The sequence below is a fragment of the Hyaena hyaena genome, unplaced genomic scaffold (assembly GCF_003009895.1).
Source record: "Hyaena hyaena isolate Hyena2069 unplaced genomic scaffold, ASM300989v1 scaffold_294, whole genome shotgun sequence".
NCBI classification, from domain to species: domain Eukaryota; kingdom Metazoa; phylum Chordata; class Mammalia; order Carnivora; family Hyaenidae; genus Hyaena; species Hyaena hyaena.
In genome coordinates this window covers 1,921,664-1,945,390 of record NW_024080923.1, presented here as the reverse complement: position 1 = coordinate 1,945,390, position 23,727 = coordinate 1,921,664, and the positions used below count along the sequence as shown (strand labels likewise).

Below are 23,727 nucleotides of genomic sequence, written 5' to 3'. Positions count from 1 at the left end.
GGGCAATGAAATATCTCCCACCTTTTGTTATTCAAACAACAGAGATAAGCAGAGAAAAGCAGAAAGAGGAGAACCCCAAATGTCAAAATCGGCATTTCCGGCACTTCCAGACTCTGAGTATATGAATAGAATAGCGTTAACATGAATGCCTTTCCATATAAAGAAATAAAACTGTATTTTCATTTTCCACAACTGCATAATTTAGATGTACCAGAGTTTATTTTGCCAGTTACTTGTGAGAAGGGATGTTTAAATGTGTTTCCTAAGGCATATTAGATTTTTGTGACACAAATAATTTTCCGCTCGGATTGAATTTTCAGGACCAGAAAAAAATGAGCACAAGAGCGCAAAGCAGAAATGCTTTTGCGTATTTTGTCTAGTGAACACGCGTTACTTTTAGAAGATGCGACAAAAATATCATGAGAGAGAGAAAAGGGGAGCGAGGACAAAATGGAATGTAGTATGGTTTTAAGCCACGTGGACACACAAACGTGAAACCTGTTTCATGGATGACATGTACATTGGTCTGGGTCCTCGGAGAAGCAGGCACAAAATGGAGTGGACTGTGGAAGGATTCGGTTCAAGGAAATACCTGTTGAGAGATGGGAGGGGAGATGAACAGGGCTGGCAGAAGAGAAAATGAGAGGGAAGAGAGGTTGAGTGGAATCACTTCACACTCCCTCAACGTCTTAAGGAGAATTTGGCAAGGCTATTGGGAAGCGGTGAGACTAGCCAGACATCAGTGAGCCCCTCATCTCCCAGGAGCAGCTCTGCCACCGTGTTCTGCCACACTCAGTCACGGACGGGGACCCGCCCATGGAAGGCTGGTTTTGGCACAATGTTAGCAATGCATTTCAGACCACGGTGTCTGGATACCTGGTCAGTTATGGTCCCCATGGTTGGTGTCGAGCAAACAAATGTCTCTATCAACTTTGGTAATTGCCGTCTATAAACTATTTGAACCTGTAAAAGCCCAAAACGTTAATGTCTTCATGTCTTTCTGTTCTACTTCAAATTTATTGAAGGGAAAATGTGCCAATCACAACTATGGTCTTACAATATTTACCCTTCTACCTAACAGAGGTTTCTTTGTACTCTGTAAAGTATGTAAAGAGTATAAAGGATGGCAGTTATGAGGTAGTTAACAAGGCAATTCATGGCGGTAATAAAGTCCATGATGAGTAATTTTGCCTTTACAGGTCCACGCAGTGCCAGGACAACCATATAAGCATAAGCATATCCAGCTCAATACTTTTATGAGATCCATTTTATAACTGGATAATCGTAAATTATGTAACTGTAATATCTAGGTGAGAACCACTTAATGATGGTGAGTTTGGATCACATTAGTGATGTACTTTGAAAGAGAAAAGGAGCATACTTCATTAGCAAGTAAATCTAGCTAACAGGAAGATTCATAACCAGAGGGCTGATTCCAAGCATCACAACACTGTAATAACATGAATAACATGATGTAGTGCAAAGAACTCAGATTGAACAAAAAACGGTATTATGAATAAAATTCCATCATGGTATCAAGGGATATCTAAATAATTTCAAATATTTATTATGTCACTGAAATATTTCACATGCTGAAGATCACACTGACAATTGCTTAGTCGACGTTCTCCCTTTATTAAAAGCATGAAAAGACTGGCTTTGGAGGTCACCCAAAGTAGTTTCCAAGGGATGAGCAAGTTCAAACACAGTTCAGGCAAGAATCAGTATCAGGGCATCCACCCCAGTGAGCGGAAATGGCACCAGCAGAGTCCAGGAAGAGGGCCACAGAATAGGAAACCCGTCCATTTTCCTGACGCCGTCTATTTACAGAGAACAGGAGCCAATGAACAGATGCTGGAAAGTATTTGGTGCCAACCCAGAACGCTTCAGGTCCCGTCTTGGAAGGGGGCTATAGGGACAAAGTGGGGCCATCAGAAAACTTGTGGCTTCAGGGTCAAGGTGCACAAGAAAGCCAGTCCTACAGGAAAGGGGTTGTCTTGTACAGTGCAATTCATAATCCAGTTCTGCCCTCAATGGCTTTAGCCACGGTGGCTGAGATTTCTGAGACGTGTGCTTTCTGCTGCAATTCCAGCGGAGATTCAAGATCAGTCCATTTGGCGGGGACGCTGACAACTTTCTAGCCTCTTCTAACCTTTCTTCAAGAAAATATTCACAGGTTCTGCCAATCTCAGCTCCCATGTGCCTGCCTCGTGCGGCTGCCGCCCACTAACTTCAATCTCAAGACCAGCACCCGCACAAACTAGGGTTTCACTGAACATATCTCTTTGGGGCATTGATTATTGGATTTCTCACTACTTAGCTCAAAACGAATTCTGTAATCCTAGAGGAATACCCTTTCCCTGTCTTGCTTATAAAAATCTTTATACAGAGAAGACCACATAGATAGACAACTGAGGGAAACATGCCATCTGCTGGTGAAATGTGTTATTAATTTTGTTGTTTTAATGCTTTTGAAGTTCTGGACCCTTCCTGAGTGGTCCACGCACGGTGCCACTTGACAGCTAATAGTACTACACCTGAAGGAGTGGGGAAAGGTAAGGAAGGTGAAGGTTTTTACTATACTTATTTTTCTGCACAATCAAAAAAAAAAAAGCCAGTAATCGATTTACCCTAGTTTTTTTTTTAATGCATTCTGAAGAAAAATTGAGAAATATCCTTACTGTTCATTCACATGTGCTTCTCAAACATAATATTGGAACACTAGAGTTGTGAGGTGAGCAAGGTATTACTAATACTAACTAATCAAGAGTTGATGTCAGCAAGACGGCAGAGTAGGAAGCCCCGGACCATCCTTTCCCCTGCAAATTCACCAACTCAAGGACAATTCATGGACAAATTTCCTTTGCATGAAGTCCAGGGACTAAGTGGAAAGCCCTTGCACTCTACGTGACCATGACGCCAGAATCACCAAAGCCAGTAGGGAGATGCGGGACGCCCTGTGCCTGGAGCCCCCGCACCCAACACAGCAGCATGTGATCAGGAAGAAACCTCCTAACTCTTGGCTTCTCCCAGGGGAAGGAAGGAACAGGTTGGGGTGTCCAGTGCCCCAGCTTTCCAGAGCGGGATCCCAGCAGACTGACCTAGGTCTCGTCAGCCTTGGAGGCTGGATGGATCTAGCACAGCCTAGTAGGCAGGGGAGTACAGAGATGGAAGACACCGTAGCTCCCCTTCTTCCCAGTGCAGAGAGGGCAGGTCAGAAGGCCCAGGTCTGGAGGGGGGCAGCTGGAAAAGGCAGCATGGCTACGCGGGGGTTGGCCCTAACAATCTATCCAGCCTCTGGGGTGGGTGGGGGAGCCAATTGCCCCAGGCAGATAGGTGGTCAGTTGGGCTAGGGTGGCTGTGGCCACACAGGCCTACAGGGCATGGATACCCAAGGCTAGGGGTGGGGGAGCAAACTGCACACTGTCATGTGACTCCCAGCATCCAGGGAGGCTAGGTCCCCGTCTCCATGTCCAGACTGTGTAGCCAGGAGCCTGAGTCACCTGTGTGGGTACCTGCAAGCCACAGCCTGCCAGGTCCAGCCTGCTGTAAAACAAAGGCTTAGGGGCATCTGGGTGGCTCAGTCAGTTAAGGTTCTGACTCTTGATTTCATCTCAGGTCATGATTTCAGTTCATGAGTTCGAGCCCCACATTGGGCTCTGTGCTGACCGCGCAGAGCCTGCTTGGGATTCTCTCTCTCCCCTCTCTGCCCCTACCCTTCTTGCACTCTCTCTCTTAAGATAAATAAACTTTTTTTTTTTTTTTTAAAGGCTTAAACATAAGACATAAACAGGTAAAGCTCCCAGAAAAAAAACAAAACAAAACAGGAAAAGCTGCATGATACTGGTCTTGGCAGTCATTTCACAGATAAGGCACTAAAGGCACAGATAACAAAAACAAAAATAAATAAGCGGAACTAAATCAAACTAAAAAGTTGCCACACAGTAAAGAGAACAGTCAATAGAATGTAAAGTCAAGCTGTAGAGTGGGAGAAAATATTTGCCATACATCTGATACCAAAATCTATAAAGAACTCATAAAACTCAGTAACAAAGAAAACCCAATAACTCCTCTAAAAAATTGGGCTAACAGGGCGCCTGTGTGGCTCAGTTGGCTAAGCCTCCGACTTTGGCTCAGGTCATGATCTCATAGTTCATGAGTTCGAGCCACGACAGGCTCTGTGCTCTGATTCTGTGTCTCCCTCTCCCTCTGCCCTTCCCCTGCTCACACTCTGTCTGTCTCTCTCAGAAATAAATATGCATTAAAAACAATTTTTTTAAATAAATAAAATGGGCTAAGGACTTGAACAGACTTTTCTCCAAAAAAGACATACAAATGACCAACAGGTATATGGAGATATGTTCATCGTCACTCATCACCAGGGAAATGCAAATCAAAACCACAGTGAGAGGCCACCTTACACCTCTCAGGATGGTGCATATATGTGTCTTTAGTAGGATGTGGGCAAACTGGAGCCCTTACACCCCTGGCAGGAATGCAAACTGGTCCAGCTGCTGTGTAAACACGGTATGGAGGGTCCTCATAAATTAAACAAAAGAACCACCAAAAAATATAGGACTACCAATGTTACGCAAGAATCCCACTTCGGGGTACTTATCCAAAATAATTAAAAACCGGATCTTGATGTTACCATTCCCACGTTCACTGGAGCACTAATCACAGTAGCTAACATGTGGGAACAGCCTAAAATGTCTATGAACAGGTGAATGGATAAAGAAAATGTGCTGCCTACGCATGATGGAATATTATTTAGCCTTAAAAAAGAAGGAAATTCTGCAAAATGTGACACTCTGGGAGGGACCTTGAAAAGAGTATGTTAAGGGAAATAAGGCAGACACAGAAAACAAGAACTGCACTATTCCACGTGACTAGTCCTATTCAAAAAATCAAAGATGGGAACGGTGGCCGCCGGGGGCCGGGGGGAGGGGGAAATGGGGCGTATTAATCAACTGACATAAAGCTTCAGTGAAGTCACATGAATACACTCTAGAGATCTGCTATCTAACACGCACCTAGAGTCTACAAGAACGTATTGGGCCCTTAAAATTTTGTTAAGAGGATAGAGCTCGGTGTCCAGTGTTCTTATCACAGTAAAAAGAATCCTAAATGATCAACGTTTGTATCTCTCTTAACGTGATAGTTTAAAAATTAGGAGGAAACGTTAATCACACAAGAGCATCATTCTCACTCTCTTGCTTTCCAGTATGTTCTCTTGAGTGGAATGGAAAGGAGGGTTCAGAGCCAGCAGGCTGGGATTTACACATAACTCTGGCTGTGCACGTAACTTTGCTACATGCATCACTGAGGCAAACGTCATCAGATGACATCCTGAGAGGAGGAAATGCCAAAACCAGCGAACGCTTTGGCTTATTCTCAACTTCATCCCTGGAGAGAGCTGCCTTGTCTTAGCCTTAGGAAACAAAATACATGACCTGGGCCGGCCTGTAGTTAGATTGTAAATCACGTAAATCGACATGACACGTCTTCAGAGTTTATTCCTGAAAGGCTTAGAGTCCATTTTTGGCCAACCTCTAAATATACGTTAGGGCTGCATTTCGTATGCATCTCTTCTGTGACTCCACTCCTGCCTTTACTGGATCCATCCTACACTCTTCTTCCCCATGTTGCATGCACCCCTCCCCCCCATTATGTTTTGGACCTTGGGTGCATTTATACAAGCTGCCTTAACTCGTCTCTGAAAGATAGAGTAAAAATAAACAGTAAGATTTGTTTGAGGTTACCTTTTTTATTGTTGTTACGCATTCCCATATGTTTTTCACTTTGAGGTGAGTGTTTAACTTGAGGGAACATTGAGTTTTCCTCCAGAGAGTATCTATCTTCCTTTTGATTCTAACTTACATGCAGTGTCTTCTCCAAGTCCTAAGAAAAGAAGAATATACTTGATGAGCTACATAGAAAGCTAATTTTAAAGTAGGTTGTGGGTTTCCATTTTACACACAAATCCCTGACCTGTGATACAGTTGCCACGCTTCTGAGATGCGATAATACTGCCTGATTCAGCAAGTTCACAATCAGCAAGAGTTTTCAACCCATGAACAAATGCCGTGGACAGGGCTAATTAAAAACATTAACTGTGAGTAACTGCAGCTTTCTATTCGATCCTTTCCAGGTTTCAGAATTGCTGGTTGACCAAATGTGGGGATAGAATTTGGAGGGAGCTGCAAAAGACAACAGGTCTGAGTGTGCAGCTTTTTATGGCACATGCTGGAAAGTCTAGAACAAGAGGAGAAGGTGACGAGTGGGTAAGGAGCTGCAGCGCCCAACACGCAGCTCTACGAATTTCCTGGTGGTTGTGGTGGTGGTGTTATATTTTGTTTGGAAAAAAAAATCCTTTATTTGGTATCTCTTCAAGAAACTTTAGTAAAGGTTTACTTTTTATTTAAAGATTTTGATGCTGGGATTACATGCATTTTTTAAAAACGTGTTGTAAGACAAGCTTCAATGTGTATTGTTTGAGGAGAGGGTTTGGAGAACTCTGTTGGGAGGGAACTTTGTGCTCTCCTGAGGAACTATTCTTCTTTATTTTATTTTTAAGATATTTTTATTGGGGTGCATGGGTGGCTTAGTCGGTTGAGAGTCCAACTTCAGTCCAGGTCCAGATTCCATGCTTCATGAGTTCAAGCCCCATGTTGGGCTCTGTGCTGACGGCTCAGAGCCTGGAGCCTGCTTCCAATTCTGTGTCTCCCTCTCTCTCTGCTCCCCACCCCCCACTCTATCTCTCTGCCTCCTACAAATAAAGAAACATTAAAAAAAAAAGATATTTTATTGTGGTAAAATATATATAACACAAAATTTACAATTTTAACTCTTTTCAAGTATACAAGTCAGTGGTTTTAGTTATGTCTGCAACCATCACAACCTATTTCCTTTCTTAAAATTTTTAACATTATTTTTCATTTTTGAGAGAGAAGGACAGTACGAATGTGCACACACTCGAGGAGGGAGGGGCAGAAGGAAAGAGAGAGAGAGAGAGAGAGAGAGAGAGAATCCCAATCAGGCTCCGTGCTCAGTGTGGAGCCCGACACGGGGCTCAGTCTCAGGACCAACCACGAGATCATGACCTGAGCCAAAATCAAGAGTGAGATGGTCAACCGACTGAGCCACCCAGGCTCCCCCATCACAATCTATTTCCAAAAATTTGCATCTCCCTTAAAGGAAACTGGATCTCATAAGCAGTAACTCATGTCTCCCTCCTTCCAGCCCCAAGAAACTCTAGTCTAGTTTCTGTCCCTATGAGTTCACCACCCAAGGTGTCTCTTAAAGGTGGAACCCTACAATCTGTGTCCTTGTGTCTGGTTTATTTCATTTGACATAACGTTTTTAAGGTTCATCCACATTGTAGCACGTTATCAGTTCTTCATTCCTTTTTACAGTGAAATAATATTCCATTGCAGGTGTACAATTTTTGTCTACCATCCTTCTGCTGATGTTGTTTCTGTGAGTTTTGTCTCCCCAGTAGATTTGCACTTTCCTGAAGGTAACAACCTTCATTCGGTCACTTCTGTATTAACCAAGAACCTACTCTTCAAGCAGACACACAATGCATATTTTCCCAACATAAATGTTCATGGGTTTCACACTCATGCCTTGGTCTATGATCGAATGAGTCTTATGGAATGAGCTTCACTATGCCCCAATTTATTTTTATTTTATGCATCTAATATTTTGTGTTTTTTTTAACATTTTTATTTTATTTCTAGGATAGAGAGAGACAGCGTGAACAGGGGAGGGTCAGAGAGAGAGGGAGACACAGACTCTGAAACAGGCTCCAGGCTCTGAGCTGGCAGTCAGCACAGAGCCCGACGCGGGGCTCGAACCCACGAACCGTGAGATCATAACCTAAGCGAAAGTTGGACACTTAACCGACTAAGCCACCCAGGCGCCCCACATCTAATATTTTGATACAACATGCTTATACCTGGAGAAATCATAGCCTAGATGACAGTATTAGGGGAGCAAGATACTCTTCTCTCCCCAAGGAACCTGGTTGGGTGTGGACGGATTTCTCTCTGTCCCACTGCTTTCTCATTATGCTCTGGATACTCATTCTCAGTTTGGCTTATCCAAGTGGGGACAACCCTCCACATGGGAAGAGGCCATATACAGTCCTTTGCCAGTCAGCAGCCAAGGCCATACACTTGTATGTGAGCCTGCTCTGAAAATAAAGAAGGAACGTAGGCTTTATGGGAAAAGTCGCCTAACGTAGGCTCTGTCTCCCACATTGCCCAAGACAGAAAAGTTTTCAAGCTTTCTATCAACAGCTAAGCAAACTCTATCCATATACATATGGTGTGGCTTCAAGGCTGCTATGGAATAGCACAGTGTGTCTGGCAGGAAGTGTTTGATTCAGACACATGGGGCAAGTGCTGGTCCTTCTAGGACACTCTTAACCCGGGGCTCGAGCACAGTAACAAGAAAGCAAAGCAAACAATAATTAAAAAGGTATTGTACTTTTAGTTTCCCTCAGGATTCTCAGGAATCAACTCTTCAAATATTCTGTTAATGCTCTCCGTTGCATCATAGACATTAGATGATCCATGGACAGCGTTTTTCAAAATGCTTATTCCAAAGCGGGCTCGGATAGAATCTGGGGACAGTAGTTTTGCTTCATCTGGATCTATGGGACCCATCAATCGTCTCCATTCCAAAACAGCATTCCACTTGGTCAGAATCATGACCAAAGACAGACCCCTGCATAGAAGAATACTTTCAGTAGATGTGGGCTATTTACACCCATAGAGAACCGCATACATGGTAAAGACAGAACGCCACACTTGGTCTGTACTCCTTGTCCTTATTAGTGTGATTTTGTGTTTTCTTTTCTTTTTAAGTTTTTATTAAATGTTTATTTATTTTTGAGAGAGAAAGAGAGTACACACATGTGAGTGGGCGGCGGGGCAGACAGAGAGGAGACAGAGAATCCCAAGCAGGCTCCCTACTGTCAGCACGGTGCCTGACACAGGGCTCCATCTCACGAACCATGAGATCATGACCTGAGCCAAAATCAAGAGTCAGATGTTTAACTGACTGAGTCACCCAGGCATCTCTTGTACTGTCTTTTGGTTTTTCCATTTCTCCCTCTTCCAATAGATTTTTGTGCTGAATGAGTGCTATAGTTTAATTCTAGAGATATACTCCAGGCACTGTTCCAAGTATTTCCAATGTACTAATTATATAACCCTCACAACAAACCTATGAGATAGATACTATTATTATCCCCATTTTACACATAAGGCAACTGAGGCACAGATTAAATATGTTGGCAAAGCAGAGACTGAAACCCAGATCATCTCTCTGTATAATGTTGAAGACCTAAAGAAAGAGAGGAAGGAAGGAAGGAAGGAAGGAAGGAAGGAAGGAAGGAAGGAAGGAAGGCAGGCAGGCAGGCAGGGAAGAAAGATGGGTAAAGAGAAGGGGGAAGGGAAGGAAGGAAACAGAGAAGAAATGAGCCCCAAATATTAAAAGGGTGTCTTTGAATGAATGAAATTACATGGGATGTTTTCATTACATTTTGTACCTTTTGGTTTCTATAATGAATATTTACTACTTTTATAATGCAAAGGACTATATATCAGAAACTTACTCAGATAACATCTCCAATACATCTTTATAAAAGTCTTTATTTTTTATTTTTGAATAAATTTTTTCTGTTTCTTCTTCATTTAGGTATATTTCTTTCATCTGTGTTATTTCAAATCCAGCCTCTTGAATATATTTCAAAATCTCCTCTAGGGAAAACAGATATTTGGTAATTTTGTAGAATGCCTCCACTTTTCTTCCATATTCAAGTAGACTGAAATAACTAAGGGCAGTAATCGTTTTACTTGCATACTGTGGCTTAAAAAGCAAAAACTATGCAAAATGAAATTGAATTGAAAAGCACCATGTTAATACACTAACGCAGATGTTCAATCTCCGAGATGCACCTTTCCAGAACGCACCGAAAATATCTCATAGACTAGAAGGAGGGTGGGAGTTGTATGCCTCTGTGCTGAAAGTGAAGAATGTTTTCAAGTCATTGCTACAAATGTCAAGGAACTCCTTGCTAGATATGGATTGAAGCGGGGAGCTGATTTGAACTCTTCTCTCTGAAGTAGCGCAAGGCACCATTGAGGGAACTGAATAAACCTTGTCAAAATCTCACCAGCCGCCTAAACTTTAAAGGCTATGTTCAGTAAGCCAACTGAGGGATTGGGAGCTTCCTGGTACAACAGTCTTTTCTTTGGTCCAGATCAAAAGCACTTAGAAGTGCTGTGCTGTTTTCTAAAGGTCAAGTTGGGCATAACCAATAGAAAGGCTGAAGAAGGCTGGACTTCTATAAAGGGGGTGACTGGGATCTGCCCTAGGGGAAGCACTGTGGGAATGAATGTGAATGGAACACTAAACACTTGTCTGCTCAGAGGGCCTGGCCTGGAAACACAGCTTATAAAGGTGGTCATTCTTATAAAGAGCAATGTGTAAGGCTCCTGAGACCACAGGCAAGTAAACCATTAACTCTCGCTGGGAAGGTCAGAGATGACTTCCGGAAAGGCCAACCCTTATGTTAAGTACAGAAACAGTCAGATCTGATCACCAAGCAGACAGGTAGAGAAGAACATTGTAGGCACAGTGTAGAATTTCTAAAAAATAATGTTAATGAAAACACTATGCATTACAATCTATGGGAAGGGCACCTGTGTGGCTCAGTTAAGCATCCGACTTCAGCTCAGGTCATGATCTCACTGTTCGTGAGTTCAAGACCCATGTCAGGCTCTGTGTCAAGAGCTCGGAGCCTAGAGCCTGCTTCAGATTCTGTGTCTCTCCCTCTCTCTGTCCCACCCCCGCTCTCTGGGAAAACTCTACCAAATCTTCAAACAGCAATGTCACTGCTGCTTAAACTCCCCCAGAGTGCCAAACACAAAGACATTCATATCTTTTATGAAGTTTTACATTGTTATTTAACCTTGCACAAAAAAATGAAAAGGGCAGACCAATCTCACTGTCAGTCTCAATGTGAAAAATCCCAAATAAAATATATGCAAATAGAATCCAAAAGCACATGTAAAAAATATCTCATGACTAAGTGTAATTTATACAGAAATGGAATAATGGCTTGATATCAGAAATATCATTAACATGATCTTTCATACTAATATATCTATGGCGAAAAACATCATCTCCATCAACTCTAAAAGGACTTCAACAAAGTTTGGTATTACATTGATTATGAGAGAGACAGAAAGAAGAATGAGGGAAGGAGGGAAGGAGAGTGAATATGACAAAAGTTAATTGTTAAATCTAGATTGAGGGATATGGGTGTTCACTGCATAGTTTGAAATTTTTCACAAGATTTGAAGGGAATGTGAACATTGAGTTTTATTTCTAAATATTTACCTCTTTGTTCCCGTGTTACATGAGGTTTAATCAGCGCTAAAGTCTGCTCAGGAGGAAAGAAATACTGGATTTCCTTTTCCGCCGTTTCTAACGAATCACTTCCATACAACTGGTTGATAGGCAAGCCTTCCACTGCAAATTGCACGCATAAGCTTTGAAAATGAAGTCAAGTTAAGAACCATCAGAGCAACACATAACACAGCATAAGCTAGCACAACAGAACACTATGTATACGAGTTGTTCAAAAGTTATCAGGCAATGAGCAACTCATTCCTGATCTAGGCATTATGCAAAAGGCAATGACAGAGTGGCTTAGAACATACAACTTCCTTATTAGGAGGTAACAGTCATTAGGAAGAAAGAACATGGACATTTAAATAACCATGATGTGAATATTTACAGCTAACTCTGAAAGAACGAAGAGATTCCTGGGTGCAGTGAAAATGCACTACCTGCTGGCTATGTGTCATTGGGTGACGAGTTAACCTCCCTGTGCTTGAGCTGTCTCAAATACAAATAATAAAACTGTTTTGGAAGGAGATTTGGGGGATGTAATCAGATGATACATTTAAAACATATGGTGCCTATTAAGCTCTCCTTATTCATTTCCCTTCTTTCATCACTAAATATTATCAAGCTCTAGAGATGGCATTTGACCGTAAAACAAGCCTCCCAAATCACAAACACTGAATCCAAAAGATGCCGCGATGGAAGCATCCAGCAGAGTATGTACAGTGATAAATGAGGAGCATACAGGATGGGTTCATGTAAAGAGGCAGGATTGAGGTTGATGGCACTGGCCGTGTTCTGTTAGGTGGTTTATTTCTGTTCTGCTGCCTTCACGATAGATGAACACATACACCTCCTCAATCACTTGTGCTTCTTAATGTGTTTTCAGCTGCCCCTTTTACTGTCTCTTTATCTATGTACATTTCAGTGGAGGACATACTTGCTCCTTATTTCATTTTCTGCCCTTTATGCACAGTCCTGAATTGCCAACCCACAAAATCCAGCTATAGCGAATAATGTCCTTTCCTGTTATAACCTGACTTTATTGGCCACTTGGCTTTCAGTCCTCAGACCCTCTTCCTGCCTCTCTGCTTCTACTGATGCATTCAGATTTCCTTTTTGCCCCATCCAACTTGAACTTCCCACTTGACCCTTGGCAGTTCTCACACCTCTGGTTTGAAGACGTTTGCAACCTGAGACCCTTGGAGCCTGTGATTGCCAGGGGTGGGGGATTTACACAATGAATGTATAAGGTACCACCGGCACTTACTCTGTCCAGCGCAGAGAACACCAACCAGCCCCTCCGTGGTGCTGTTAGACGTGATTATTGAGAAATGTGTGTGTGAGGGGAGGATAGGACGGAGGGAGTAGGTGATGAGCGTGAGGCGTTGCTGTGTTTCTCCTTTATGCAAGTGACCATGTTTCAGATTAAGCAGTGCAGTGCAGAATCTGATACTCAAGTAAACAGGTAAGGGCAGATCTCTGCTGAGTTATTCCAAAAGCAACCTGACAGAACGGGGTGGAGCCAAGGAAACTGGGAAAGGAGGAACCAATTAAAAAAAATAATAACAGTCAAGATTAACTGTGAACTTGTAGCAACACAGGGGTCATAAGGGCTTTGGTTTGAATCCTCACTATAATAGTCGGGGGCGGGGGGGCAGTTGCTGAGTGCCTTCCCCTGGAGAATGTGTCTCTGTGCTGGTGCACTACCTCCACACTTGAAACCATAATTTCTAGAACAGTATGGCTACAAGTGTAGGCCTTGTGTTGATGGGAATTCCTGCCTCGAATGCCATGCCTTTCGTTTCATTAAGAGATTCTATGACATTCTGCTCATACTACTTATAGACTGTCTAACCCTATTATCCTTTACAGTAATTGTAGGGCTAAATAAGGGGCAAAATGTGTCCATGCAGAGCAAGTCAGATTCCAGATTTCCTACCCAAAAGAAAACATGTCAACGTTTACATGTGATGCTTCCTTAGTACTGTCATGTATTATGCCAACATGTATAGCAAGTTGCCTGTATCTGATAGAGCATCTCTGTTCTTTCTCATTCCAAGGGTGGGCCTTTCTTCTCCTGAATTGATGTCTACCAAGGCCAGGAGATGGCCTTTTGGCTGGGTACTCACCATTTACTTCCCATCCCCACGCCAAGCATCCCACAACCTGCCTGCAAAGCCTTGGCTATATTCGGGCTGCCCTTGGGCTGGGCCTCCCGTCATAACCAGGGCAAGTGGTTTTTCTGCGAGCCTCTCTTAGACTGGAGCTGTGGCTTTCTTACCCATCTTCAAATCAAAATTAAAGAGTCTCCCATGAAAAGGGTTTGGGGCCCATGGTATGAATCTTACCTCTCTGGAAGATATTCCTTGGCTTTTTCAACAGTGCTGGGTCCAATTAACTCTTTCCAGTGTTGTAAACAATTGTCTCTCAATAAAACAAGGGCTAAAGATGGACCGCTGTTAAAAGAACAAAGGCTGTGAAGTATGGCTCTGTGGCTAAATGGTATAGACAATACAAGTCAAGATGATTCTTTTATCAAGACTCTAAGATTAATTTCCATTGGTGTACTGCCAAGAAAATACTGAGCACCTTATAAAAGTATGGAAGCAGACTGAAGAAGGGGAGGGAAAGACCTTGGTTCTGATAGATTGGTTCCTATATAGTATCCCCATATTCCTGCTGATTTATATACGCTTGCTGGATTTCTGTCCCAGCTGCTATTTCACTTACCCTTCTAGAAAGCTGACAGATTTCTAGCATCTTATTCTCCTTGGACTAGTGATCTTTAGGATTACCAAAAGCCCTGAGAGTCGGTGTGTTCTCTACTTGGACTTGACGTCACACACCTTGGATTTCTGGCATTCGACTCAGTGAATGAAGTCCAGGGACCACCTGAGCCTTTCCATTTCTCTAGTAGCACGTCAGGAGGACAAGAGCAGATGGGACAGTTGAGCAAAAAATCGAGGTGGGGGTGAGACTGGCAAATAAGTAGACTCAGCACATGTTTACAGAACTGAGGGGTGTGGCAACTTGACCCAGGCAGGGTCAGAAGAAGTGTAATGATTCAAAACTCAGTCAAATAAACCACAAGAGACTCTTAATGATAGAGAACAAACTGAAGGTTGATGGAGGGACGAGGGTGGGGGATGGGCTAGATGGGGGATGGGTACTAAGGAGGGCCCTTGTTGTGATGAACCCTGGGTATTACATGTAAGTGAGGAATCACTGAATTCTACTCTGAAGCCAACATTGCACTGTATGTCAACTAACTAGAATTTAAATACATAAATAAGACTAAATCAGAATGTGTCTTCTAAACCCAAAATCTACTTTACCTGGTCATTTTTTCGATAAGAGTTTCAAAATAATCTTCATTTTCAAATTCCTTGCATAGTGTTTGCGCTTCCTCTTCTGACAATACGATTGGTCTTTCCATCAGTATTTTAAAGCCTTCATCATCAATGATATTTAAAACATCCTCTAAATTAAAAGTCACATGATAAGTGTTAAACTGATGGGTTACTGGCTATCCATACCAGACAGAATGTATTATGATGGTGGCATATAATGCATCTCGTCCTCATATGAAATTTAGAAGTTGGCAAAAATAGGGGCATCTGGGTGGCTCAGTCGGTTGTGCGTATGACTTCAGCTCAGATCATGATCTCACAGTTCGTGGGTTCAAGCCCCCTATCAGGCTGTGTGCTGACAGCTCAGAGCCTGGAGCTGCTTCACGCTTCAGATTCTGTGTCACCCTCTCTCTCTGCTCCTCCCTTACTATAAGGCAAGCCTCAGACATGAAATGCACACAAAACTAAGAACAAATCCTTCCCTTTGACCAGTGAAACTGAGAAGACGGGACTCTGTGCTCTGAACAGTGTGGGGAAAACCCTGTTACTTTTTTTTTCCTCTCTCCCACTTTTTTCTCACATTCAGGAGGCAGTCTTAAAAGTAGGCTCTTGCCTGGGTGGCCCAGTTGGTTGAGCACCGGACTTTGGCTCAGGTCATGATCTCACAATTCATGAGTGGGAGCCCTGTGTCGGGCTCTGTGCTGACAGCTCAGAGCCTGGAGGCTGCTTCAGATTCTGCCATCTCCCTCTCTCTCTGCCCCTCCCCTGCTCATGCTCTGTCTCTCTCTCTCCTTCGAAAATAAACATTAAAAAAAATTAAAAGTGGGCTGTGCCCAACCACACAGGCTAAAAGCCCAGATACCCAGCAAGAGGGCAAAGAGCAGAGGCTTATGAGATAGACGCAGAGAAGGTGGGCAGTGGGGGGAAAGCGACTGCCTAAATTGCGTTTGAAGTAGTGGACTGATCAGCCCCAAGCTGGGGCTGATAAGTGGCAACGCAATAAAGGCTTGAGGATTGAGCTTCGAACTTCAGTATCGGGCGTCACTCAGGTCTCTGACTGATCTCCAAGCTGTGTAGTCCAGAAGAGCATACAAAACTTTGAAAAACTTTGAAACTGACATTGGAAATAACCCATAGAAAGTGGGATGGGACATGTGGTCTTAACTTAACCCGACCGACTGACTTCTAAGACAAACAAGAAATCAACATTTTCCAGAAGATTTTAACAAGATTCACCAGAGTCTCATAACACAATACTCAAATGACCAAGCACTAGAATACAATACAAAATTACACAACCTATAAAGAACTAAGCAAATCTTAGGGCACCTGGGTGGCTCAGTTGGTTAAAAGCATCCCTCCTTTGATTCTGGCTCAGGCCATGATTTCAGGGTTCATGAGATTGAGCCCCACATTGGTTTCTCTGCTGACAATGTGGACCCTGGGTGGGATTCTCCCTCTCCCTCTCTCTCCCCCTTACCCACTCACACCCACTCTCTCTCACTCTCAAAATAAATAAACTTAAAAAAATAACTAGCATCCTTCAAGTGCCAAGCACTTTATGTTTTCTCATTTTTTAAAAGTAAGCTCTACTCCCAGCGTGGGGCTGGAACTCACAACCCGGAGATTAAGAGTCACACACTCAGCCAGCCAGACGCCCCTCATTTTAATCTTCTGAATTTTACACATGAAGAAATAGACTTGGTAAAGTATCAAATCACACAATTAATGAGGAGTTGACCCAAGCTTTGAATTAGGGCATTTCAAGTATAAAGTCCAATCTTTATTATATAATAAGTCCTACCACGTTAAAATCTACTCTAACAAATTCAAATGTTAGAAGATAATTTGCAAACTCTTTAACTACAATAATGTTTTATTCTTTATCATTGAGAGATTAATATTAACTAACTTTCTTACTTCAGGTGTTCTTTTCTTCAATGTTAAATTTTAAAATAGTATCTTTTGGTGCAATTATACTAGGATTTATTTATACTTATTTCTTACCTTTCTTTTCTTGAAAGAGATCTGGTCGAAGTAATGCCAGGATCTTTTCTAATTTTAGGTTTTTCATATTTTTAAAATCAGGGAAGAAGATATCAATAAACTTCTTAACATTATCCATATTCTCTTCAACATCACAAAGCTGAGATATATGTTGTCTTTCCAGATATTCCTGTAAACTGTGGAAATCCAAAATATAATTTAAGATTATTATAAACTGAAGTTTAAGAAAATTAAAACTGGTAATAACTTCACAAATATTTTAATGGTTTAATAAAACAAATAAAAATTAAATCTCATATAAAGTTGTATCTTTCTATCAAATCTCACACACACACACACACACACACACACACACACGTGGGGGAGGGACAAAGAGGGAGGGAGACATAGAATCCGAAGCAGGCTCCAGGCTCTGAGCTGTCAGCACAGAGCTCAGTGCAGGGCTTGGACTCAGAAACTGTGACAGCATCACCTAAGCCAAAGTCGGATTCTTAACTGAGGGACCCTCCCAGGTGCCCCTTAAACCAATTTTTAAACTAAAAGTTGGCTGCTTCTAAGCATCACCATGTACCAGCAATTCTAAATAATGTTAGTGGTATATTCCTACTTCTTCTTGAAAAAAATATTTTCTCCACATTCTAAATAATTCCTGTGGTTAGTGTTAAATTTTAGTAATATATGTGTGGGCCTCAAGTTGGCATTTTTATTACTTATGTTTAATAAACAGTGTACTCTGGCTTGTATTCTGCATGTAAGAATCAATTCTAAAATAACAGAGCTATTGGCAGATTGCAATTTCAATTTCTGGAATTTTCCAAGCAACAAGAATTTAATGTATCTCTATTAACATCCAGTGAAGCCCAATTTTGAAAATGTCACTAGTAAATATTCTAAACTTAAGGCTTGCAAACAAAAATTGCAATTTCTGTGCTAGAATAATATGTATAAATATGCAGATTTTTTTCCCAACAAGAGCTGGGAAAACAGCTTCCCAGACAAACTTGCTCTCCACCGCTCCATGCTGTCTGCTGGTGGCCGCTGCTCAGGATGAGGAAGGGCCAAAGGCAAATGGAGTCTCTACGTTCAGGAAGGAAACACTTCAGACTTTGCCAAAGCCAAATTGACACATCTCACTCCTTCCCCACCCTGCCAACTGCCTACAATGTTCATCTTATTACTGAACAGTTGGAGACAACTGCTTCCCCAAGTCAGATGTGACACGGACTTCCCAGAACAGTGGCACCCGTGAAATAGTGACTTCTCTTACGCCAGCCGCATTAATGAGTGTTTCACTGAACATATTTTTCATGGCCCAGAAGTCCTGGTATGAAGTCTGGTGTCTAAGCGCAGCTCTCCCCACCAAACCTCCCCTCTGACCACTGACCATCATTCCCCCTTAAAACTGTGGAAGTAAGTACTACTGTTCACAAAGCCCTTGGTCAGCAGCCGACTTACCTATACGTCCCTCTATCCCACTTAAAACTTGCAACGAATGACATTAGTTCCTGCCACCTTAAAAAGCATGACATTGGTAGGAACCAGCAGATGTAGCTACTCAAGAAAAGTCACTACACACGCTAGTAAGACAACAAGGAACGTTCTGGAGATTCCTGGCTAGAAAATGCAACCGGGAGGCTCTGTCCAGCAGGAAGAGCCACATGATGAAATCTCAAGTCTCAGCTACTCTATACTGGTGCCTGCTCACCCACCTTTCTTTCAGACATAGTTCTGATGACTCACGTTAAATTGGACTTTCTGAGTCTTTGAGGGAATAAAAGATGCAAATAGCAGTGCACGAAACCAGCACCGTATATGTTACTTATATGCATTTCCAACTATTTAAAAACCCCATTAGTGAAAATATAGAATCATTTCGTCCTTAGCAATGTATTACCAACAATTACCGAAAGTAAAGGGGAGAGGACGTCTGATGTCTTTAGGATCCAGGGCAGGTGGCAGTGAATGTGGGGAGACAGCAGAAAAGAGAGAACCTGGCAGCGATTACCCGTGGTCCCAATCTACCCCTGGGGGGGAGGCCACACTGGTGCTGGGAGGCCACACTGGTGCTCCCAGTTTTAGAAGACAAACATAACCTCTAGTCCTCCTGACATAAACTTTCAGGGAAATCCCAGCTTTGCCGAACACACCTCTTTTTAGATCGACTGGAAGAAATACTTGTGGTTCCAACATAAAAACCTGTGTTCTTAGATGTTGAGCTATTTGGACCCTACACTTCATTACGTACTAATACAACACAAATGGAAGTTTCCTGGACTCGAGTTACCTGTCCCGCTTCTTCTTCGTCACTGCAGATGTGGCAACCTGATGGTGATGATCCTCATAGAATTTAGTTTCAGTCTCAGGATTGGGTTTAGTTTCTTCCCAGGCAGGCTGTTCTTCATTTCCTTGAGATATAACTAGAATATGGCACGGGCCACTTGTCATAAAAAGGACAAAATCTTCAAAGCCAGGCTACAAAGTAAGGGGATAAACTGCTTACTTCAGGCTTCTGATGTGAATAGAGGAAAATGGCAGTCACTATCCAACTCAAGCAATATCCTCCCCTTTACGATCACTGGGCGAGGGAGCTTTCTCTTCATAATCCCCCTGCTAACAAACACATCTCTGAAGGATGGAGGTTCACAGTTAACAGGTATCGACCTTAAAGATGATCTAATAACCATTCTCAAACTTCAGGATGTTTCCAGATCATCTGATGGGGCTTGTTAAAACACAGATTTGGAAAGTCCAATTTCAGAGTTCATGATTCATTAGGTTTAGGATGGGGCTTTGGAATTTGACTTTCTCAAAAGTTCCCAGGTGATGCTGAGGCAGCTGGTCCAACCTTTTCCTGGGGCCAAGAGAGATGGTTGCAGTGTCACACCCAGTTGGCAAAGTGCCGCCCACCAGAGCTTTCTCTGACGACAAAACACATTCTGTGCTCTCCAACACAGGCAGCCACGGGCGGCGATGGGGACCTTAACATGTGGCTCTTGCAACTGCAACTCTGAATATTTGATTTGATTTGATTCTAATGACTTTAAATTCAAACGGCCACAGGTAGCTAAATGGCTACCAGGCAGTACATTTCTGGAAGCTGGGTCTTCTGACCTCCACACCACTGTACTTTCAAACACAGCACTGTCTTTCTTAATACCTCCCTCCCCAGGCAAAAGAGACAATAGCTCGAGACATAGGCTTTTAGGTAATGAAAGGATTAAAGCTTCCCTGTGAGGTTTAGGACAAGGAGCCTTCAATTGGGGATAAAAAACTGCAGGAAAGGCCTGGATGCTGACTTCAGAGGCCGATGCAGGGAGTCTGAGAGGACCCACGTTACACAGGTCTTCCCTCCAAAAAATACAATCAAGCCATCTGCTTTTGCTCACCTGCCACTATTTCTACTGGAGATTTTTCTATCACTGCCTTCTTTGATATTATCATGATCCGGACACCAACAGGGACAACAGAAGCTTATTTGGTTTGTTAAGCTTCTTTGTCTGTTTTTCTAAAATGAGAATTCAAAACTTACAGGAATCTACTGTCTTTGAAAACACAATGGCTTTTTTTTTCTTCTAATTTTCTTACCTGGTCCGCTATTCGACTATAGAAGTCCCGCACTTGCTGTTCACTGAGCACTCTCTTGTCTTCTATTTCTATGACAAATCCTGCCTTGAGAATCTCCAAGTAGAGAGGAAGGTCAGATCCAGACGGGTCATGGGACCACATGTAAAACAAGTCAAGGACATTTGTTTCTTGTGCTTGACAAACCACCCGGGTTTGAACACATTTTCAGGTAAAATATTTCAGCATGATCCATAAGGCACTAGGTTTGAAGAGGCTTAAAAATACATTAACAAAGAAGGCCCTTTTCATGCCTCCTGGTATTTAAATTTTCAAGGCTTGAACCAGCAACTCCACAGTATTTCTATTATTTAAGTAACTTTCCCTCAAATGTGAAAGAACTAACTAAATTCCAAGGGAAGATATCGTGCTTTCTGAATCATTCATAAAGACACAAATTTATGAGCATTTTTAACCATCTATCTTCAAAATTGTTTTAACATTGTTTTTTAAAAGTCTTTCCTTTGTTGAGGCTGTAACTCATAATCTAGTATTGTTTATATAGCAAAAAACAAAACCTATCCAAATTATGGGAAAGGATAGAATTTAACATTTATTTGTGATTTGTCATTTAAAAAAAACCGTATTTTAATGATAAATCCAGTTTGCATGCCACTCAAGTATAGTAAAATGTAACAAAGACAAGTTTTGAGATAAGGCAAATCTAATGAGGTACTAAACAATGAAATATAAGTATAATCCGAGTTCAAAGCAACTCAGGAATTACATTAAACAATACCAATAATTTGAGATCTGTTTGCCCAAATGTCCATCAACTGATGAATGGATAAAGAAGATGTGGTTTATCTGTACAATGGAATACTAGTTGGCAATGAGAAAGAATGAAATCTGGCCATTTGCAGCAACATGGATGAAACTGGAGGGTATTATGCTAAGTGAAATAAGTTCATCAGAGAAAGAGAGATACCATATGGTTTCACTCATGTGGATCCTGAGAAACTTAACAGAAGACCATGGGGGGAGGGAGGGGGAAAAATGTTACAGAGAGGGAGGGAGGCAAACCATAAGAGACTCTTAAATAGCAAGAACAAATTGAGGGCTGATGGGGGTGGGTGAGAGGGGAAAGTGGGTGATGGGCATGGAGGAAGGCACTTGTTGGGGTGAGTGCTGGGTGTTGTATGGAAACCAATTTGACAATAAATTATATTAAAAATAAAAATAAATAAAGTAAAGTTGGGAAATATCACTTACTTTTTCTTTAATTTCTAGAGATTTTCTAGCAATCACGGCATCAGGTTTGATAATAGTAATACTGTATTGTGGCTCTAGGGAAAAAAATAGAAGAATTTCATTTTCTTGGCACAAAGTCTAGATAATGATGGATGTGGCAATTAGAAATGTAAACTATGGTGTACTTGGGTGCCTCAGTTTGTTAAGCATCTGACTTGGGCTCAGGTCATGATCTCACAGTTTGTGGGCTCGAGTCCTGCATCAGGCTCTGTGCTGACAGCTCAAAGCCTGGGGCCTGCTTCACATTCTGTGTCTCTCTTTCTCTCTGCCCCTCTCCTGCCGGTGCTCTGTCTTTCTTTGTCTCAAATAAAACATTTTTTAAAATGTTAATAGCAAGTCTAATATTAGCTGACCAGTCACTTACAAATGACACTAATGTCACCACCAGTTTTTTGTTCTTACAAGTAGTGCTGCAATGAACATCCATGTACATGAATCCTTTTCCGCTACTTTGAAGGAAATTTACCTACCAGAACTTTCATAGAGTGATTCCTCGCCATCTTCCGCATCTGAGTCCACAAACAAAATTTCATGATACTGCGGAAGAGAAATACAAATAGAAGTTATATTTTAATATGATAAGTTTTTAGAAACTTTGTTTCTAATAAATATCGATAATCCAACAGATAGAAGGTAAAGTGGGAATGTGGCTGCATTTATCTAAACTACTTTTCCCGATCTTTCCACTGAAATAACATAAAGGACGCTGAAAGTAATTGGGGTGGAAAGGCGATCAGAAAGCATGCATATATGCTATTTGGAAAATGATCAACCCCCAAAAAAGCCTTAAAATTTAAGAAGAGCACAAGGAATAAAATAAGAAAGCAGCAGACATTAATAAGTAAGAAAGTGATAAATACATAATTATTATGTTATAGATCAAACAGGCATTTGATGAGTTTCTAGATCCAATCCTGACCATAACTCTTGGTCAACTAGAAACAGCAAAAATACCTTCTTAACTTACAAAAAAAAAAAATTTGTATTGCCCAAAACCACAGCCAATTTTTTACTGTAGAGTAAAAAACTAGCAAGGATGGGGATGGGGTTGCCTTAATTTTTTGAGAAGCCCTTAAAGTGCTTCTGTGACTCTGTTTTGACTACCTGAAAGGTATATATATTTACATATATACATTTTTTGGCAAGAGAATGCATGATGTCAGAGTCTCACTGTAATAAAGACCCCCAAATGTATGGAAATGACTATACAGGAAGCATTTGTTCTTACTATAATCAGGAATAAGATATTTATCTCAGCTATAACTTCAGATGGATCTGACATTATATTTGCTGGATGTATGCTGGCCATAGGGCAGCCACTAACCACATAAAACTATTTCAGCCCTTGAAATGAAGTTAGTCCAAATTAAGATGTGCCATAAGTGAAAACTACACAGCACATTCCAAAGATTTAATATGAAAAAAAAAAGATTACATAATACCTTATTTTTTCTATTGAGTACATCCTTAAGGTGAAATCTTCCTAATACACAGGATTTAAAATTTTTAATTGCACTCTTTTCTGTTGTTTTTAATGTGACCAGTAGAATATTTTCAATTATGTATGTGGCTCACAACATGACTTGTATTTTATTACTATCAGACAGGGGTGTGCTAGATCAAGCAATTAGATAAGAAAACTAAATAGCAGAAGCATTAAACAAGATGGAATAATATAAACATATGAAAACATTTCTTACACTCATACCTCTATTAATCAAAACAGGATATCATTCTGCAAGAGCAATCAGACCAACAATAAAATAACCATGGAACAAAGCACACAAAGAGAAAGCTGGATAGAATATAGCCATTAAGAGTTTATATTTAGGAGTCATTCTGCTTGATATGAAATTCTGGTTTCACCATCTACTGGCTGCCTCTTTCTGGGGAAATGACTTAATGTTTTGAAGCCTTGTCTTATCTTTTGTAACTATCTCATAAGATTTCTTGAGATTCCCCTTCAAGATTGCAACACAGAGGGCTCCTGAACATACCTCCTCCCATAAACACATCATATCTACAGCAATATACAAAATATTTCCTCTGAAAGAAATCCAGAGCAAGTCTG

The 23,727-nt window shown here is 41.6% G+C and overlaps 1 protein-coding gene across 2 annotated transcripts in view; it reads right to left on the bottom strand.

The window, feature by feature from the left end:
- Positions 1–462: 462 nt before the first annotated feature.
- Positions 463–23,727, bottom strand: part of NME8 (NME/NM23 family member 8) — a 36,778-nt gene continuing 13,513 nt past the window's right edge. Inside the window, exons 7-18 of one of the 2 annotated variants that reach the window (XM_039247198.1) lie at positions 22,127–22,193; positions 21,618–21,691; positions 20,370–20,462; positions 19,069–19,256; positions 16,785–16,960; positions 14,763–14,907; positions 13,776–13,883; positions 11,416–11,567; positions 9,626–9,770; positions 8,494–8,733; positions 5,763–5,901; positions 463–592 (exon numbers count right to left, since the gene is read on the bottom strand). In XM_039247198.1, coding sequence (XP_039103129.1) covers positions 8,496–8,733; positions 9,626–9,770; positions 11,416–11,567; positions 13,776–13,883; positions 14,763–14,907; positions 16,785–16,960; positions 19,069–19,256; positions 20,370–20,462; positions 21,618–21,691; positions 22,127–22,193 — 1,386 coding nt within the window. In that variant the 3' untranslated portion in view covers positions 463–592; positions 5,763–5,901; positions 8,494–8,495. Of the gene's footprint in view, positions 593–1,615; positions 1,910–5,762; positions 5,902–8,493; positions 8,734–9,625; positions 9,771–11,415; positions 11,568–13,775; positions 13,884–14,762; positions 14,908–16,784; positions 16,961–19,068; positions 19,257–20,369; positions 20,463–21,617; positions 21,692–22,126; positions 22,194–23,727 lie in introns of those variants that run through there. The other variant, XM_039247197.1, reaches the window with a different exon arrangement.